General features: G+C 52.5%; 2 protein-coding genes across 2 annotated transcripts in view; both read left to right on the plus strand.

Moving 5' to 3' along the window:
• Spmip6 (sperm microtubule inner protein 6) overlaps positions 1-7,198 on the plus strand; it is a 13,405-nt gene extending 6,207 nt beyond the window's left edge. The window contains exons 2-7 of the mRNA XM_050156125.1: positions 792-936; positions 4,166-4,278; positions 5,175-5,250; positions 5,443-5,677; positions 6,598-6,684; positions 7,054-7,198. Coding sequence (XP_050012082.1) covers positions 792-936; positions 4,166-4,278; positions 5,175-5,250; positions 5,443-5,677; positions 6,598-6,684; positions 7,054-7,159 — 762 coding nt within the window. The 3' untranslated portion in view covers positions 7,160-7,198. The remainder of the gene's footprint in view (positions 1-791; positions 937-4,165; positions 4,279-5,174; positions 5,251-5,442; positions 5,678-6,597; positions 6,685-7,053) is intronic.
• A 1,636-nt stretch (positions 7,199-8,834) lies between these two features.
• Positions 8,835-16,665, plus strand: Myorg (myogenesis regulating glycosidase). Its single transcript, XM_050156120.1, has 2 exons — positions 8,835-9,087; positions 12,159-16,665. The coding sequence occupies exon 2, from the start codon at positions 12,220-12,222 to the stop codon at positions 14,368-14,370; it is 2,151 nt and encodes a 716-aa protein (XP_050012077.1). The 5' UTR covers positions 8,835-9,087; positions 12,159-12,219; the 3' UTR covers positions 14,371-16,665.
• Positions 16,666-17,793: the final 1,128 nt, after the last annotated feature.

Below are 17,793 nucleotides of genomic sequence, written 5' to 3' on the forward strand. Positions count from 1 at the left end.
GAAGAAGAAGAAGAAGAAGAAGAAGAAGAAGAAGAAGAAGAAGAAGAAGAAGAAGAAGAAGAAGAAGAAGAAGAAGAAGAAAAACAGGAAAAAAAAACTATCAAGGCTAGATAATGACCAGAACAAAGTGAGACTCAAGGTCATAAATTGTCAGAGAAAGAGCCTCGGCAGTATTGTAGAGACAGGGTGCTAAACATTAAAGCAGGTGTCCTACCAAACCCATCCTTTGGCTTCAAGGTGCTAGGTGTCCTCCCTGCCCCAGAAATCTGCATAGGGCAGTCAGTTCACAGGAAGCCAGCCTTCCATCTAGGTTAACAGCTCCTCAGTTAAGAATGCCAGCTGCCCTTGCGGAGCAAACATTCTGTTCCCTGCACTCACATGGTGACTCGCCAATGCCTGTAACTCCAGTTCTTGGAGTTCCGATGCCCTCTTTTGGCCTCTTCAGGCCCTGCATTATGTGACGCGTGTACACACGTGTAGGCAAAGCACTCATACCCAGAAAATTAAAATTAAGGACTGAAGAGATGGCTCAGAAGTTAAGAACACCACTGGCTGCTCTTCCAGAGGATCTGGGTCCAAGTCCCAGCACCCACATGAAAGAAAATTAAAATTCAAACAAAAATAGGTCTCTGCAGGAGGGCTAGTGAGACACAAGAATCCATCCCTCTTGTATTGGGGGTAGGTGGTAATCCAGGCAGGTCAAACTTTTCAGGAAAGGCTAGCTCTAACTGCAGCGAGGTTCCAAGGCTTGGGATCTCTCTGCACGTCTCCTCCTCTCTCCCTCCGGCCAGGGTCTGACTCAGACTATGCACCGCCATGTGGATCCCGAGGCTCTTCAGAAGATGGTCAAATGTGCTACACAGGACTACACCTACAAGAACTCCATATCAGGCCACCCTTACTTGCCTGAGAAATACTGGCTCTCTCAAGATGAAGGTAGGCTCTCAACCTCTTCCTAATTTTGACCCTAGGTCATTGCCCCGGCAATAACCCTCAACTTGAGCCCAGTTTGGATCCTGATCTTCGTCCTGACCTTCTTACTCATGAAGACCAGTCCCCTAATCAACCCCCTGATACCGTCACCTAGTCCAGTTCTTGACCCTAGAGAAGACTCAAACCCATATTTTTGGGGAGTTTGCAGTCTCAAAATAGAGCTGGAATCTAGTCAGGCATGGTGGCAAATAGGTACCGGTCTCAGCGCGCAGGAAGTTGAGGCAGGACAATCACTTGAGCCTAGCAGATTGAGGCCAACTTGAACATGGCCAGATACCATTGGAAAGACAAACATCATTGGCAAGGCCTAGGGTCTCACCCCCAGCAAGGTGGGGACAGGGTTTGCCTCCTCAGGTCCCGTCTCTTCCATCCCCGTAATCAGCCTTCTCCATTGGCTTTCTCCAGCTGACTGTTTCAGCCCCTCTACAGCCCGGGGCATTTTCTTGCCGCCTACAGTTTTTCATCTTGCTCTTCTCTTTCACAGAGACATAGTCTAGACACACATCGTTTCTAAAGAACCACCTTTCTCCTCCGGCTACATGTTTAGGGTCTGTCTCCCTGTCCATTTCAAAAGGACAAAATGGTGTCTTCTTCATAGCTGTACCCTCTCTATCGTGGGACTTTATTGGTACATTTATTTCCAAGCTTTGTTGGATAAATTGATAATTCCCAGTTGACGCTGGGAGCCTGGAACACTGAACTTGTACTTGCGTGTGAGATTATCACGCCCGTGGGAACCTTCAGGGTTTAGCCTCTGAGACGGGTCCCGCATTCCACTCTTCTGTCCACGCTCTCCCTGAAATAACCTCCTTCTTCAACTTCGCTGTCTCTAGCACACTCAGCGTGGAAATGGGAGCTTCCTTGGGGTGCTATCCAGAGCCGCCATCTTTGACTTGCAGGCAGGGGGTAGTGGAGAAATATGCCACGGCACATCTGGCGGTCAGGGCAACCGGATTCTGTTCTCACCTTTAAGTGGGCTCCAGGGGTGGAGTTCAAACCAGGCTTGCTGTACAAGCACCTTTACCCACAAGTGTCCCCCCTGAGGCCATTTTATGTAATCCATACATGGCTTTAATTACTTTTTTAAATGATTTGTTTATTTTTATTTTCTGGGCATCGATGTTTTGCCTGCATGTATGTCTGTGTGAGGGTGTTAGATCCCCTGGAACTGGAGTTACAGACAGGTATAAGCTGCCATGCGGGTGCTGGAAATTGAACCTGGGTCCTCTGTAAGAGCAGTCAGTGCTCACACCCGCTGCCAGTCCCGTGGCTGTAGTTACTGTCACGGTAGTAAATCTCACTAGTATCCCACTCTCTTGCACTTTGACCTGGATGTTCAAACACCTCAAACTCAGTATGTCAACTCCCCTGGTTTAGAACAGCAAATTTAACACTCCCCTCCCTCCCCTCAGGCAGCTCTTCTTGGATTTCTTTTATGGTTTTGAAGGATTTGGGTTATTTTGGTTTGGGTTTGGTTTGCTTGGTTTTGAGGCAGTGTCCACAATGTACCCATGGCTGGTGCAGAACTGGATATGTTGAACAGGCTGTCTGGAACCCAATCTGCCTGCCTCTGCCTCCTGAGTGCTAGGGTTACGAGCTGTGTCACCATGCTCAGTCTTTAAAAATATTTTTATTACATGTATCAGTTTCGTATGCATGTATGGGGGACAAGACACGTCACAGTCCATATGTGGAGGTCAGAAGTCAACTTTGAGGAATCTGTTCTCTCCTTCTACTACACGAGTCCCAGGGATTGAACTCGGATTGTCAGGCTTGGTAGCAAATACCTTTTACTCATTGGTTCTTCTGTAGCCCAGGCTAGCCTAAAATACACAGTGTCATCCAGGCTGGCCTCAAACCCTTGGTGAGCCTCCAACCTAAGCCCCACAAACGCTGGGGTTGCAGGAATGCACCATCAGGCCAGAGTTCCCATTCATCCTGTCCCTCATCTGTCTCTGTCCTTCAGACTTGCGGGGGCAGACCATAGAGAGCCTTGTAGGACATGGTTAAAAGATGAAGCAGTACTAAAAGGTTTTGGACTAGAATAAATAGTATCTTGTTTTAAATTTCACTCGGGGGGAAAGGGTCGTAACTTCTACACTGATGTTAGGTTGTAGGACTTCAAAGATGGAGCGAGGAGACATGTAGGCCAACCCCAACAGCTTTCTATGCGCCAAGCATTCATTTCCTTTCCTCCTCCTCCTCCTAGATCCCAACTGCTCTTCTTTAGACAGGGTCTCAGGTAGCCCAGAGCTGACCTTGAACTCCGTCTGTAGCCCAGGGGGACCTTAAACTCTTGATCTTTCTGCCTCCACCTCCTCAGGCCTGGGTTCGTCCGGGTTTTTTGTTTTGTTCGTCCGTCTCTTTGTTTTGGTGTTTTTAATCAGGATATTATTATATAGTCCAGGCTGGCCTTGAACTCAAAGCAATTTTCCTGCCTCAGCCTGTTGGAACTACAGGCAGGAGCCACTATGTTCAGCATTTTTCTAAAACTTTTATATAAATTGACTCATCTAGACTTCACAACAAATCCTGCACCTTTTTTCCCTGCCGTGCTGAAACTTGAAGCCAGGCACTGCACCGCAGTGCACCTCTCTACCCATGGCATTATTTTTGTCTCCTGGTGAGGGCAACACAAGGATAAAGGAGTGAGGTCATAGAGGAGGAGGGAAGAAGTTCAAGTAGCTTTAAGGTTGACTAGGCAGACCTTGGGACCTGGACATGCTAGAGGGAGGGGAGGCCCCGTTTCCAGGCTGGCTGATTCAAAGAGGGTGCAGTCGGGCTGGAAGATCATAGCCCAATGGATACATACTTTGCTCGAAAGCGTCCCTTAGGTGAGACATTATCTGGAGCTCAATGGCAAAACCAAACCAAACACAGAAGTGATAGACAGTGGCATGGTGTTCCAGGCCTGTAATGCCATCACTAGGACTAGGGAAGGTGAGGAAGGATAGACAGACTGAGGTTAGCCTGAGCTACACAGAACTCCAGGCTACCTGGTAAGATCCCGCCTCCAAAGTGAATAAACAATTGGTAGGGGATCTGCAGGTCTGGACTTGGGAACCCAGGTCAGTGAGGGTCAGCTTTGTGAGAGAGATCAGAAACATCTAGATGGTCCCGGGCTCTGGGTGGACTGAGAAGTAACCCTGACGCCTCCACTTCTATGATGAAGAGGACAAATGCTGTTCAAGCTACCTGGACAATGACCGCTACAACACATGGAGGACAGGACCTTACAGCAACTGCTGGAACAAGTACACCACCTGTCTCCCCCGGCTGCCTAAGGTACCTGAGGTCTGGGACACGCACGCACGCACGCACGCACGCACGCACGCACGCCATCTCCAGACGGCGGAGACTCTTCTCCATCAGTAAAATTGGGGTTTTTATTTTTTAGCTGACAATGGCGGCCAGGAGTTGGCCTGGGATAGACCCCTGGGTTCCAGTCTCTGACCCAGCTTGGGGGCGGCATGGTTACTATGCACTCCTTGACCGTTTTTTGAGGTTTGCCAAGCAGCCCTGCCTCATCTGGTCTGGCTACTGTGACGCCATTGCTACCCTCGAGTCAGTAATGAAGTAGGTCCTTCCTGCCCCACTTCCCCCTCCACTGGGATGGGAACAAGGATGGGAGAAAGACGAAACTGCTCAACAGCAAGAGGAGACTTCGAAGAAAATGGAGTCTCCAGGCCCGTTTCAAGCCATGTAAGGCAAACTGAAATCCAGAGCAGCCCAGTTTAATGGGAGGCTGAAAGCTGGCTGAACCCTTTTGAAAGAGAACTTTCTCGCGAATCGGATTTTACCCCCCCCCGCAAGTTCCCCCAAGAGATTCTGATGAACAAGCAATATTAGCTAGAGCCCCCTATTATAGAGACGCCCAGACACAGAGGACATATAGGCAAATGTTAAAATAGAGTTGTCAGAGTCCCAGGCCTAAAAGCACCTCTACCACTCACCCCTGACTCGGGTTCTAGCATCCTCACCTTCACCCTGCCGGCGTAGGCGGAGCAAATGCGTTGCCCAGCAACAACTCCAAACAACCCCTAAGAATAGGGGAATTGCTGAGGAGGGGAGACTGCGCCGCCTGAAGACAGTCTGGGCATTCAGGGAAGACAGCCCCCCCCCCCAAAAAGGAGCAACTTGTCTCGTGACAGAGCTTAAGGTAGACTGTGTGCCGCTTCCAGGATGCCGGGATGGAGACGGTAGTGCGAGGGATGCCGTTGGAGTACCCTCCTAAGCCGGAGCGCCTCAACGCCTACGGTAAACGGCGGGTTGGGCAGGCTTACTGAGTGCGAAGGAGAAAGCCAGATGGCAGGAAGGGGGTATGGGGGACCAAGAGAGGGTGTAGTTGTGTGTCTGTACCTGTTTTGTCTCTCCCTCGGACGCTGATCCTGCTTTTTTCCCCCCCGTCCCTCTGACATTGTCTTTGGGTATCCTGGACTCTGGGCTCAGAGCGCGAGGTAGTAGTGAACATGCTGAATTCGCTGTCCCGGAACCGGACTCTGCCACAGATTGCGCCCCGCTGCGGGTGCGTGGACCCTCTGCCGGGCCGCCTGCCATTCCAAGGATACCAAAGCCCTTGCTCCGGCCGCCACTACTGTCTGCGCGGGATGGACTACTGCACCACCGGGGAGCCTAGCAGAGAACGCCGCCTGCGGCCTTTGTGTTCCAAGGAGCCGACTGTAAGGTTCGCAGGGATCCGCCCGCCTTGGCCGGGCTCCACTCACAAACGAGCCCTGCCCCCCTAGAGTCCCGCATTCTGCCTCATTCTGGCTCTGTTGTTAACACGCCAGGCCCCCCTCCCCAGGGCACAAGCGAACAGCTAAGGCGGAAAACCAGCGTGAAGGTTACCCCAAGTCCTCAATCCTGTCCCTTCCTAGCGTGCTCAAGGTCAACCTGATAAGTGTTTGTACTCTCGAGATCCTGCAAAACAGTTTAAGAGGATTCCAAAGCCCTCACACCAGCCGCAATCTTTTTCACATTCATGGGCCCTGGTCCGTATTGGACTCTTGGGACTGGAGTCAGAAGTTCTAGCCTGGGTCTGGGAGCACCGTCAGCAGGGGGCATCATCGGGAGAAAGGAAGTGGTTACTGCTTTCCCATAGGGTTCCTGGCTTCCTTGAGTGCTAAATGCTAAGCGCACAGAAGAGCACTGCATCCAGACACAGCAGACAATACCAGTTGGGTCTGGGGAGAAACTTTCAAGTCTGTGACTGTTTAGAGCTTTACAGAAAGGCCCCGAACGCTCTCCCTAATTCTATGATGATCTCCTACCCCTCCTCAAGCCTGATTCATTGTCAAAAATTGGATCTTTCCCCTCAGAAGGGGTGTGGGTATGGGGAGCGTCTCAGCCTCTAGAAGGCCTAGAAAAGCTACCTACTTGAGTTGAAGAACTCGCGGTCTTACGGAAGGGGCGGGGCATGCTGGATCCTCAAAGGCTCTAACTGATCCTCTCCAGACTCCTGGCCTTGGTGCGGAGGGGACTTCCTGGAGCCTTCTCAGAGGCCCTGCTGTAATGGGTTTATGAAGGGCCAAACTTAGTCTGGAATACTGGGCTATGAGGATATCAAAAAGCCCGACCTCTCCCTGCTCTTTCTTCCTTCACTAGGAGTGTCTCACCCTACGTTCACCGGCCCGGGATGCAATGTGCTGTTACAACTCCCCCGCCATCATACTACCCATTTCCCAACCTTAAGTAAGTTTGGCGCATTCACTTGGACGCTGGAGACAGTGCCTTTAGTGGCGGTGGGGGATGAGCGGGGAGACTAGTTGGGGTGGGAAATGCATGTTGAAGTGCTCAGACAGGAAATTAACGCCAGGGGGCGCTAGTGCCATGGGGACATCAACGGTTGCGAGCGACCAGAAGACATCAACGAGGGCTTGAGTTGGCAGTGGACTCAAAGGCAATGGAATTGGGTTCAGGGTTTTATATAAAGGATAAAAGTCAAGGTTGAGAAGGTATGTCTTGGATATCAGAAAATCAACAGGAGAACGGAGGTCAGAGGTGAAATGTTGAGGTAAGGGTAATATGGAGAATTGGAGTCAGGTTCGTCTCTCCTTGCAGATGGGACACAAGCCACTTCAAGAAAACTGGTGGTCCCCAGAGAAACAACTATGTTGTCCATCCTGAGTTTGTGTCTGAGACCTATCCTGTCTACCATTCCTGGTAAAGCTTTGGCCAGGTCAAGGAAGAGGGTGGAGCAATAAACTCTTCACCGCAAAGACTGCTTCCTGTGTCCTTACCTAGAAAGATCTCGATGTGAACTCCCCCCCCCTTTCCAGTCACCTCAGGACACCCCTAAGTGCCCTCCTGATACAGAAGTAACCCTGCTGATGCCCTCCTCCCCATCACCTCAGAGCCTGAGCCATCGGCATGAAGACCCTCTAGCTGACATTTTCCCCAGAGTACCTATAAACAGACTCCGTTCACATCTCAGATCCCAGGTCCCCACCGCAACCTCCCAAAGGCTCGCTCTGCTCAGACACCTTTGCCGCCTTCCCCTGCCCAGTCTAAGAGCTACAGAACATCATTTTTGGAAAGACTCGTGATCAAGAAACTTCCCATTGTAACACGTTTCTCTGTCCTACAAGGGAGCAGTGGGTGGGGTATTCTAGAATCTTCTCTTGCCCCACTGCTTGCTTTAGGGAAAAGGGTATGGGCACAGCACCGGCGTTTTGTTTTTCAAGGCAGGGTTTCTCTGTGTAACTGTCCTGGAACTCTCTCTATAGACCAGGCTGGCCTTGAACACATGGCGATCCACCTGTGTCTACCTCCTGAGTGCCGGTATTAAAGGAGTGTGCCATTATCTCCCAGCCAGCACAGACATTTCTAACTAAGGTTGTCACTGAGAGCAGGAGCTACACATTATGGGTCAGAGAGTGGGCATTGCCACACACTGAGCAGAAACAGGGACATAGTTGGTCTGGTCCCATGAGAACTGAAGGCTTAGAACACGGGCTGTCTACGAGTTCCCCCTGTGAAGCTTGTGACTGGAGTATTAGTGGTAGGCAGTGGGAGCACAGGTCCTCCCAGAATTGTGATACCTGTTTTTACACTTATTATATGTGCCGTGTGGAGTCAGCTCTCTCCTTCCACTCCGTGGGTTCCAGGGATCGAACTTGGTGAGCTGACGGTGGCAAGTGCCTTTGCCTGCTTCCCATCCCTTGCCCATCTGCCCAAATTTAGAGGGAATGATGGATTCCCAAAGACCTCTTAGTCACTGTTCTATTGCTGGGAAGAGACACCATGACCACAGCAAATCTTATTAAAGAAAGCATTTAATTGGAGGCTTGCCTACAGTTTCAGAGGTTAGTCCATTATCATTGTGGGGAGCGTGGCAACAGGCAGGCCTGGCGCTGGAGAAGTAGCTGAGAGTTCTGATGAGACTTTCTGATCTACAGTCAGAAAGACTCTGGGCTTGGAATGGGCTTTTGAAACCTCAAAGCCCACCCCGAGTGGCACACTTCCGCCAACAAGGCCATTCTTACTCCAACAAAGTCATGCCCCCTAATTCTTGTAATCCTTTCAAACAGTACCATGCCCAGGTAACTAAGCAGTCACAATATTTGAGCCTATGGGAGTCATCCTCAAACCACCACAGCTACCTCTGCCCCTCACCTTGAGGTGCTCTCATACACATAGTAAGCCTAGTCTGGAGCTGCAAGAACCCCAACATTCAGCAACTCCTTCCTTTAGAACTACATCTCCCATAAGGCCTGGGGATAAATCAGGCTAGCGGGTGGCCAGCTCATTGCTGGGCGGTGCCTGAGGCGGGAGTTGGAACCCGAGGCACCAATCTAAAGGCGGGCCCAAAGGGCAGAGCTCGGGCGAGGAGAAGAAAGTTCCGGCAAGGCACTCGGAGCTTCAAGAGACTGTGGGGGAGGGGCCGGACGACAGGGGTGGGGCTGGAGTCCCAGGCCTGAAGCCACATTGGACGACTGGGCGTGGCCGGGTAGCCCGAGGGCGGGGCGCAGGAGGGGCTCAACGTAGCCCAGCCAGCAGCAGCCCGCAGGGTCTGTGGCTGCTCAACTTCTGCTGGCGTGGAGAGAATCAGCCGGTGGATCGCTTCTCCCCTTCTTACGTGTGGTGGTCAGTGCGGTGAGTGAGCCCAGTGGGAAGACTTTGAGGCCGAGGGGTGCCGAGCTGCCTGAGGAGCACAGTTCCTGAACTTTCTCTCGTGGGTAGAGCGACCCTGGACACCTGAGCCCCTCCTTAGGCCAGCTGTTCCCAGCGGGAGACCGGTCCTTTGACCTTCCTCTGCCCCTTTGGGCCCTGTTGGGTGTGGCGCCAAGGGTGGGTGTAAAGTTTTCCAGGCTGTGTTGGAGTGCAGTCACTTGATCCTTGTGGATCCTGTCCCTGAGCAGGGGAGGGAGATGGGCAGGATCGAATTACCTTTGACATTTCCACTCCTCTCCCAATAGTGTCCGACAAAGGACTCGGCCTTAAGTGGCACAGTTGGGCTGAGCTGGGTCCTCGCCCTTAAACTGTAAGCTAGGGGCTTGCAGCCAAGTCTGAGGTTGAGTGTGAAGCGAGTGGGAAGAGGCTTCTTAGGCTGAGCCTATAGGGAGGCCCATCCCACCTGCTAGCTTTAGCCTGTGCCTGTGTTTGACCAGATGGCAGACGCGACAGATTACAGGGGTCTTGAACGCCACTAAGAATGGAACCACAGAGTTCCTCCCCGACAGCTGCAATACCAGATGCCATTAAATTGCCCCTTTCGCACCCCTAAAATCTTCCTGACCTGCCTGCGGCAAGCAGAAGCTACAGCAGCCCTTGAGAAGACTGGCCTCACTGGTCCACGCCCATCTCTCATTATGGAAGGTGGAGGCAGGATTTCGGATCCCAGGAAAGTCGTTATCTGGGTGATTGCTGACAAGCCCTGTTTTCCCGTCTGTAAAAGGGCCACAACAGCTCACCGTGTTCATGGTATCAGATACTACTGGTTCCTCTGGAAGAACACAGTGAGGTCCCATCAAAGTGGGTACTTAAATCTGTGGGCTCCTTTATCAAAGAACCTAATAATTCTAAACATTGTTTCTCGGAACCCAAGTGTTGAAAGGGCCTTTGAGGCCATCAAAGTGAGCTTTTCAGGCCTCCAGGGGTCATAAGAGAAGGCCAACTTAATAGGGATGTTTTGAAGTTGAGGGAGACTTTCCTGTTTCGAACCAGCCCCTCTCCTTTAATCCCTTAGTGCCCAAAATGTAGCCTCAGTTCCACTTAGCTTTGTGAGAGGATGAACAGTGCTCCCTCTGGGAGGCTGGGGCACTCTAACTTGTGTAGGCAGAGAGGAAAGAAGAGGCTCTTCCAGGCTGGGGTTGGGCAGTGATTGGAGAGATGAGATTGTGAGGGATAAAAATTGTAAGCCCAGCAGAGGGAGGCAGAGGCAGGTGCATCTCTCAGGCCAGCCTGGTCTACAAAGAGAGTTCCAGGACAGCTAGGACTGTTACACAGAGAAACCCTGTCTCAAAAGAAACAGAGAGAGAGGAAAAAGATAAAAGATTTGTGTGTATGGGTATTTGCCGGACTGTATGTGCACCATGTTTGCCGAAGCCAGAAAAGGGCATCAGATCCCTTGGGACTGGAGACAGTTGTGAGCAGCTGTGTGGGTGCTGGGATTCGAACCCTGGGTCCCCTGGAAGTTAAGTACTCTCCTGCCCCTGGGAGAGCTGGGTGAGTAGAAGAGCCTGGATAGTTTTTCCCAGGACCTTGGAAGTCACTGGAGACAGACAGACAGACATTGGCATCTGGGAAGCGGCTAATTACCATCTGCCAGTCTCTTCCCCCCCCCCCCCCAGCTGAGGAGTTCAGCAACCCTCTGGCTGGTAGTGTGTCTGTCTGCCTGTGTTTGCATGTAGCAGGTGCTGCTTCTTTGTTGGACTCTGCCCTTGAGGGTTGAGACAGGAAGACTTAGTGGCCTTAGCAGAAGGGTGAGACAAACCGTCCCCCAAGCCTAAGTTTTCCTGCAGACATATCATGTGAACATTTATTTTTTATTTTTTAAATATTTTTATGGTTTGTTTAACTTTATTTTATGTGCATTGGTGTGAAGGTGTCAGATCCCCTGAAACTGGATCTTCAGATAGTTTGTGAGCTGCCATATGGGTGCTGGGAATTGAACCCCGGTCCTCTGGAAGAGCAGTCAGTGCTCTTAACCACTGAGCCATCTCTCATGTGAACATTTCTTGTTCCCTGAAGAGCTGATAGGCTAAGGAGAGGTAATCAGGCTAGATGGCTGAAATCTCCCAAAGGAGGTAACTTAAGGGTTTAGGCTCGGGAATGAGCTTGGTAGGCTTGGGATAGGCCTGGCTGGACATGGAATCAGAGAGGACCTGAGCTCAAATGCGGTGACATATGCTTGTAATTCCAGCTGTCCAGAAGTTTAGGACAGGAGGAACCCAAAGTCAGGGCCACTCGTCTGGACTGTATAGAAATGTAACTGGAACCCCATCAGGTCTTGAGCCTTGAGTACAAAGCTTGCTTGCTCTCCTGGGAGAAGAAAGATGAGCAGAGAAATGGGCTTGATGGTAGTGGCTTAGAGCCAGGTAGAGTTTGTGGGCACAGAGGGGCCAATCAGAGAAGCAAGATCCTTGGCCAAGCTCCTGCCCCAGTCCTAATGCCGGACCCCAGGCCCACCCTCCTCCAAACCAGTCTCTGTGACTGAATGTGGCTTTGAGTGCTCTCTTTAATTTCCAGATAGCCATCGAGCTGGACTCAAGATCAAATTCCATGACGGAGCTATCCCTTTCCCTCTTGTCATTGTCTCCCTAGAGACAGAGAAGCCAGCATACTGGCTGCCCTGTTAAAGGTCTCAAGGACCATCTGCCCCCTCTTACCGTGGCCTCACATGTGATAGAGTAGGCCCTCTTCTTAGCCAGGGCTTCTTGAGTGCTCCTTCTTCAGGGGCTGCCTGCTTCCGCCGTGATCCTGGACAGAGCCTCGCTTCTCTGGGAAAAGGCAGAAGAAGCCTGCTCCAGTTCACGCGGTTCTCTCCATTCACAGAGTTCTCGCCGATTTGGCAAGCAGTGGGGCCTGAGAGGAAGGAGGGTAAGACTGTCCTGGACAAGACCCCGTCTTTGCCATTTGTCAAGCTCTTAGGCCCCTCTACTAGGCTGCAGAAATGGAAATACGCTGGAAGGGAAAGCTCAGTGTCCTCTCTCTCCCCTTTGCAGACTCCAGCAGGCCAGATTCAGATGGGCTTGGCGCGGTGGTTCCTCCCTTAGCTGGGGACTAATGTCCCAGAACCTTCGGGAGAAGAGCCAGGCCTATCGGCGACACCGACCTAGTAGCAACGCAGGCCCTAAAAGCCTCGAAGTCACCCCAGCAGCAGCCATGTACACTTTCCTGCCTGACAATTTTTCACCTGCCAAACCCAAGCCCACCAAAGAACTGAGGCCTCTGCTGGGCTCGGCGGTGTTGGGACTACTGCTGGTGCTCGCCGCGGTTGTGGCCTGGTGTTACTACAGCGCCTCGCTACGCAAAGCCGAACGACTGCGCGCAGAGCTGCTGGACCTCAATCCTGGCGGCTTCTCCATCCGTAACCAGAAGGGTGAGCAAGTCTTCCGCATGGCCTTCCGTTCAGGTGAGCTGGACCTGGACTCCTGTAGCCGGGAGGGTGCCCGGCTTGGCTGCTCCCGAACGGTCGACGAGCGCCCGTTGTACTTCTTCATCCAGACTGTAAAACCCAAGGACACTGTCATGTGCTACCGCGTGCGCTGGGAGGAAGCTACACCGGGGCGTGCTGTGGAGCACGCCATGTTTCTGGGAGATGCTGCGGCGCACTGGTATGGCGGCGCAGAGATGAGGACGCAACACTGGCCTATCCGCCTGGATGGCCAGCAGGAGCCGCAGCCATTTGTCACGAGCGACGTTTACTCTTCTGACGCCGCCTTCGGGGGCATCCTCGAGCGCTACTGGTTATCTTCCCGCGCGGCCGCCATCAAAGTTAATGACTCCGTGCCCTTCCACCTGGGTTGGAACAGCACGGAGCGTTCGATGCGGCTGCAGGCACGCTACCACGACACGTCTTACAAGCCACCAGCTGGCCGTACTGCAGCACCAGAGCTCAGCTATCGCGTGTGCGTGGGCTCAGATGTCACCTCCATCCATAAGTACATGGTTCGGCGTTACTTCAACAAGCCATCCAGGGTACCAGCAGCAGAGGCCTTCCGAGACCCCATTTGGTCCACGTGGGCGCTGTATGGGCGCGCCGTGGACCAGAACAAGGTGCTGCAATTTGCCCAGCAGATCCGTCAGCACCGCTTCAACAGCAGCCACCTGGAAATCGATGACATGTACACACCCGCCTATGGCGACTTCGATTTCGACGAGGGCAAGTTCCCCAATGCCACTGACATGTTCCACCGCCTGCGAGAGGCTGGCTTCCGCGTCACACTTTGGGTGCATCCGTTTGTCAACTACAACTCGTCGCGCTTCGGCGAGGGCGTGGAGCGTGAGCTGTTCGTGCGCGAGCCCACGGGCCGGCTGCCAGCGCTAGTGCGCTGGTGGAACGGCATTGGCGCAGTGCTGGACTTCACGCGCCCAGAGGCCCGAGACTGGTTCCAGGGACATCTACGGCGCCTGCGCTCACGCTACAACGTGGAATCCTTTAAGTTCGACGCGGGTGAGGTCAGCTACCTGCCCCGGGACTTCAGCACCTTCAGGCCTCTGCCCGACCCCAGTGTGTGGAGCCGACGGTACACCGAGATGGCGCTGCCCTTCTTCTCGCTAGCCGAGGTCCGCGTCGGGTACCAGTCACAAAACATCTCCTGTTTCTTCCGCCTGGTGGACCGGGACTCGGTATGGGGCTACGACCTGGGGCTGCGCTCTCTTATCCCTGCCGTGCTCACGGTCAGTATGCTGGGCTATCCGTTCATCCTGCCCGATATGGTGGGTGGCAACGCGGTGCCAGAGCGCACAGTCGGCCGCCAGGATGGGCCGGGGCCGGAGCGCGAGCTCTACGTGCGCTGGCTGGAGGTGGCGGCCTTCATGCCTGCCATGCAGTTTTCAATCCCGCCCTGGCAGTACGACGCAGAAGTGGTAGCCATCGCACACAAGTTCGCCGCTCTGCGCGCCTCACTCGTGGCACCACTGCTGCTCGAGCTCGCTGGTGAGGTCACCGACACTGGCGACCCCATCGTGCGCCCCCTGTGGTGGATCGCACCGGGGGATGAAACGGCTCACCGCGTCGACTCGCAGTTCCTTATCGGGGATACGCTGCTGGTGGCGCCGGTGCTGGAGCCTGGGAAGCAGGAACGTGACGTCTATCTGCCCGCCGGCAAGTGGCGCAGCTACAAGGGTGAGCTTTTTGACAAGACGCCGGTGCTGCTCACGGATTACCCGGTCGACCTGGACGAGGTCGCATATTTCACCTGGGCGTCCTGACCCACTTCGAGACCTAGTAGGAATCCCACAGCCCTAATCCTAGCCTTCATGCAGAGTTTTAATCCTTTACCATACCTAAATGGTGCACCCTCAGGAAGTTCCCACCTATGTTCCTCCTAGGAAATGGGCACTGACTTAAAAGTGCTCCAGCCAACAGCTGGAAGTGCTGGAACAACGTCCTGCCCCAGTGCACAATCCTAACAGCCCCACCCCACCCCGACATTGACTCCAGTCTTCAGAAACATCTTCCCTGGGTTGGAGGCCAGAGAACTCAGGACAAAGGTCTGTTCTTTCTGTTACACAGGGTCTGGTTTTAAAAGCACACAGAGAAACCTCTTCTCCCCCTGGCCTTTGTAGCCAGCCATCTTTGTCCTCTGAGATGAGGAACCAATTCTCTTCGAAAGTTCCCTAATAGTTTCCTACCATATTTAGAAAGTGTACCTTTAGCTGGGCGGTGGTGGCACCTGCCTTTAATCCTGGCACTTGGGAAGCAGAGGTAGGCAGATCTCCGAGTTAAAGGCCATCCTGTTCTACAGGACAAACCAGGGCTACACAGAGAAACCCCGTCTTGGAAAAACAAACAAACAAAACAAAACAAAACAAAAGAAAGTGTATCTTCTTGAGGACAGCAGCGAGGCCCTGAGCTGCTAACACACACCTGAACAGTGATTGACCTGGTCCTACTCCATCTGGGGAAGAAAAGATACAGACGTTTGGTTTGGCCAGCTGACAAGGAAGCAAAAGGTCTCTTCCCAGGCAGCAGGAGAGCTGAGCTCAGCCTGAACTAACTGTCTCTGTGAACAGACTCAACACTGCACTAATCTATTTGTGTATATTCTGAACTCAACCTTGGACCCAGCCCTGGGCCGCAAGTGCCTAGTGGGCAGATTTGCAGGGCCATGCAGGCCGGACTCGATGCCTTAATTCAAGAACCTGTGTCTATGTGTATGTGTACACATACTTATGTCTGTCTGTGTGCATGTGTGTGTGAGAGAGTGTGTGTGTGTGTGTGTGTGTGTGAGAGAGAGAGAGAGAGAGAGAGAGAGAGAGAGAGAGAGAGAGAGAGAGGAGAGAGAGAGCCACCTTGGGTCTCTAATCCACAGAATGAACGGAATATCCCCGAGGCTGGATAAGCCTAGAGAGAAGAGGATCCAGGGGCAAACTCAAGACTTCGATTCTTGAGCTAGCCCCTTCCCAGATGGTTTCCCTCGGAGGACGCCAGCCAAGTTTAAGGATTCAAAACACTAGAGCAGCCTGAGGAGGTGACTCCAGTAGGTGAAGGCACTTACTGGCGAGCCTGACAACCTGAGTTCAATCCCTAGGTCACGTTGTAAAAGGAAATAAACAGCCCTTTACAATTACTTAACTGTCAGCCGGGCAGTGGTGGCGCACACCTTTAATCCCAGCACTGGCAGAGGCAGGCAGATCACTGTGAACCCAAGGCCAGCCTGGTCTACAGAGAGTTCCAGGACAGCCAGGGCTACACAGAGAAACCCTGTTTCAAAGAAGAAAAAAGCCGGGCGGTGGTGGCGCACGCCTTTAATCCCAGCACTCGGGAGGCAGAGGCAGGCGGATCTCTGTGAGTTCGAGACCAGCCTGGTCTACAGAGCTAGTTCCAGGACAGGCTCCAAAGCCACAGAGAAACCCTGTCTCGAAAAACCAAAAAAAAAAAAGAAGAAAAGAAGAAAAAAAATTACATAGCTGTCTCACCGTGCACACATGATCAAGTGTGGCCTAAAGGGAACCATGTTCTTACTCCGGTCATGATGTGTCTGGCACATGAGTGGTGTTACACTGACTCCTGCCAACACAGTGTCGGGAAGGTCTTTCATCTCAGAAATTCTCCTGTTCTAAGATCAACTCCAGTCAGGTTTTCCTGACTCTGGCTAAGTCTGGAGGAGCGGCTTGCCAGAGAAGATGGACCCCGAGGACCACCTCTCAGCTTCCCTCAGTGGCTCTGACAGCAGCCCCTGTGCCTGGGTGAGAAGCCCTGAGCTTCAGGGTTCCCACAGATGTCCTTCTCCAGTGCCAATTCTTTTGTCCCTTTTCATTGGCGGTGTTGAAGACAGTACCGGGAGCCCCAAGCATACTAAGCAAGCTCTCTTCCAGTGAGCTACTTGCCCAGTTGGTCTTTATTTGCCAACCAGCTGGGTGACCTTGAATAAGCCGCTCAACCCCGCTGAGCCTCTGTGAAAGTGATGATGATGCCTACCTCCAAGGCCATTTTAATAACAAGCACAGATGTACAGAAAGTGCCTGGCACAAAGCAGGCGCTCAATAAAAGATGGCTCTTGTGGTGCTTGTTGTTTTCTTGTTTAAAAACAAGGGTTCTTTGGGTTTTTATTTATTCATTTATTTACTTATTTATTTTGGTTTTTCCAGACAGGGTTTCTCTGTGTAGCTTTGGAACCTGTCCTGGAACTCACTCGGTAAACCAGGCTGGCCTCCAACTCACAGAGATCCACCTGCTTCTGCCTCCCAAGGGCTGGGATGAATGGCGTGCACCACCACCGCCCAGCTGGGATTTTTAAAGACTTATTTTTTATGCATATGAGTGTCTTGCCTGTGTGTGCTTGCAGAGGTGAGCAAAGGGCAACAGATCCTCTGGAACTAGCATTATGGATGGTTGTGAGCCATCATGTGGGTGCCAGGAATCGGACTCAGGTTCTCTGTAAGAGCAACAAATGCTCTTAACTGCTGAACCACCTCTCCAGCCCATTCTGGCCTTGTCCTGTCCCCCCACCCCTGCCAGCACCTCTTGTGCAGTCCAAATTTGTCTCTCTCCCTGTACATTGGTTCTGAAAGCCTAACAAGCCTTGCTCTACAAGGCCTGTACTTGCTGGTCTCTCCCTGCACCTAGGCTGCTTTTACGTGTCAGTGGGGGTGACGTCCAGTGATCTGGAACCCCCTTCTCTAGAGGCAATGGGGAGAACCTGAATGGCCACTGAAGGGGGCTTTGGGATGGGTTGTGAATGGATTACGCTTTAGCCAAGTGGGTTTTCTAAGAGAATTTTGGCCATCATTCCCCACTTCTGAGTAAAGTGTCTCTGATTCCTGCTCTCAGAGCAAGCGTTCTGCCGGCTCTCCTCCACAAGCACCCAGGACCCTTCTTCCCCAAATCCAGGGTGAGACTGGCCTCTCCATCCTCTGGCCCCTGTTGAACAAAGGCTTAAAGGGCAGTTTGCTAAAAGCATTGGCTCTTCCCTTGGCCCTCCAGGTGCACAATGAGTTAACTAAAAAGGCAGAAGGAAAGTTTGGTCGATGCCCCCTTTGTGCACCTGTTTCCTTTGCACCCAGTCATTCTCTCACAGTCTGGTGGATTCCAGGAACACAGCCCCCAGAAACATCTGTGACAAGTATCAAAGCCACCTCTACCCCAGGCAACTGAACAAGGCCTGCCAGACCAACCCTGAGATAATGATC

This window comes from Alexandromys fortis, unplaced genomic scaffold, assembly GCF_014885135.2.
Source record: "Alexandromys fortis isolate MF-2015 unplaced genomic scaffold, M_Fortis_MF-2015_v1.1 scaffold_92, whole genome shotgun sequence".
Lineage (NCBI taxonomy): Eukaryota > Metazoa > Chordata > Mammalia > Rodentia > Cricetidae > Alexandromys > Alexandromys fortis.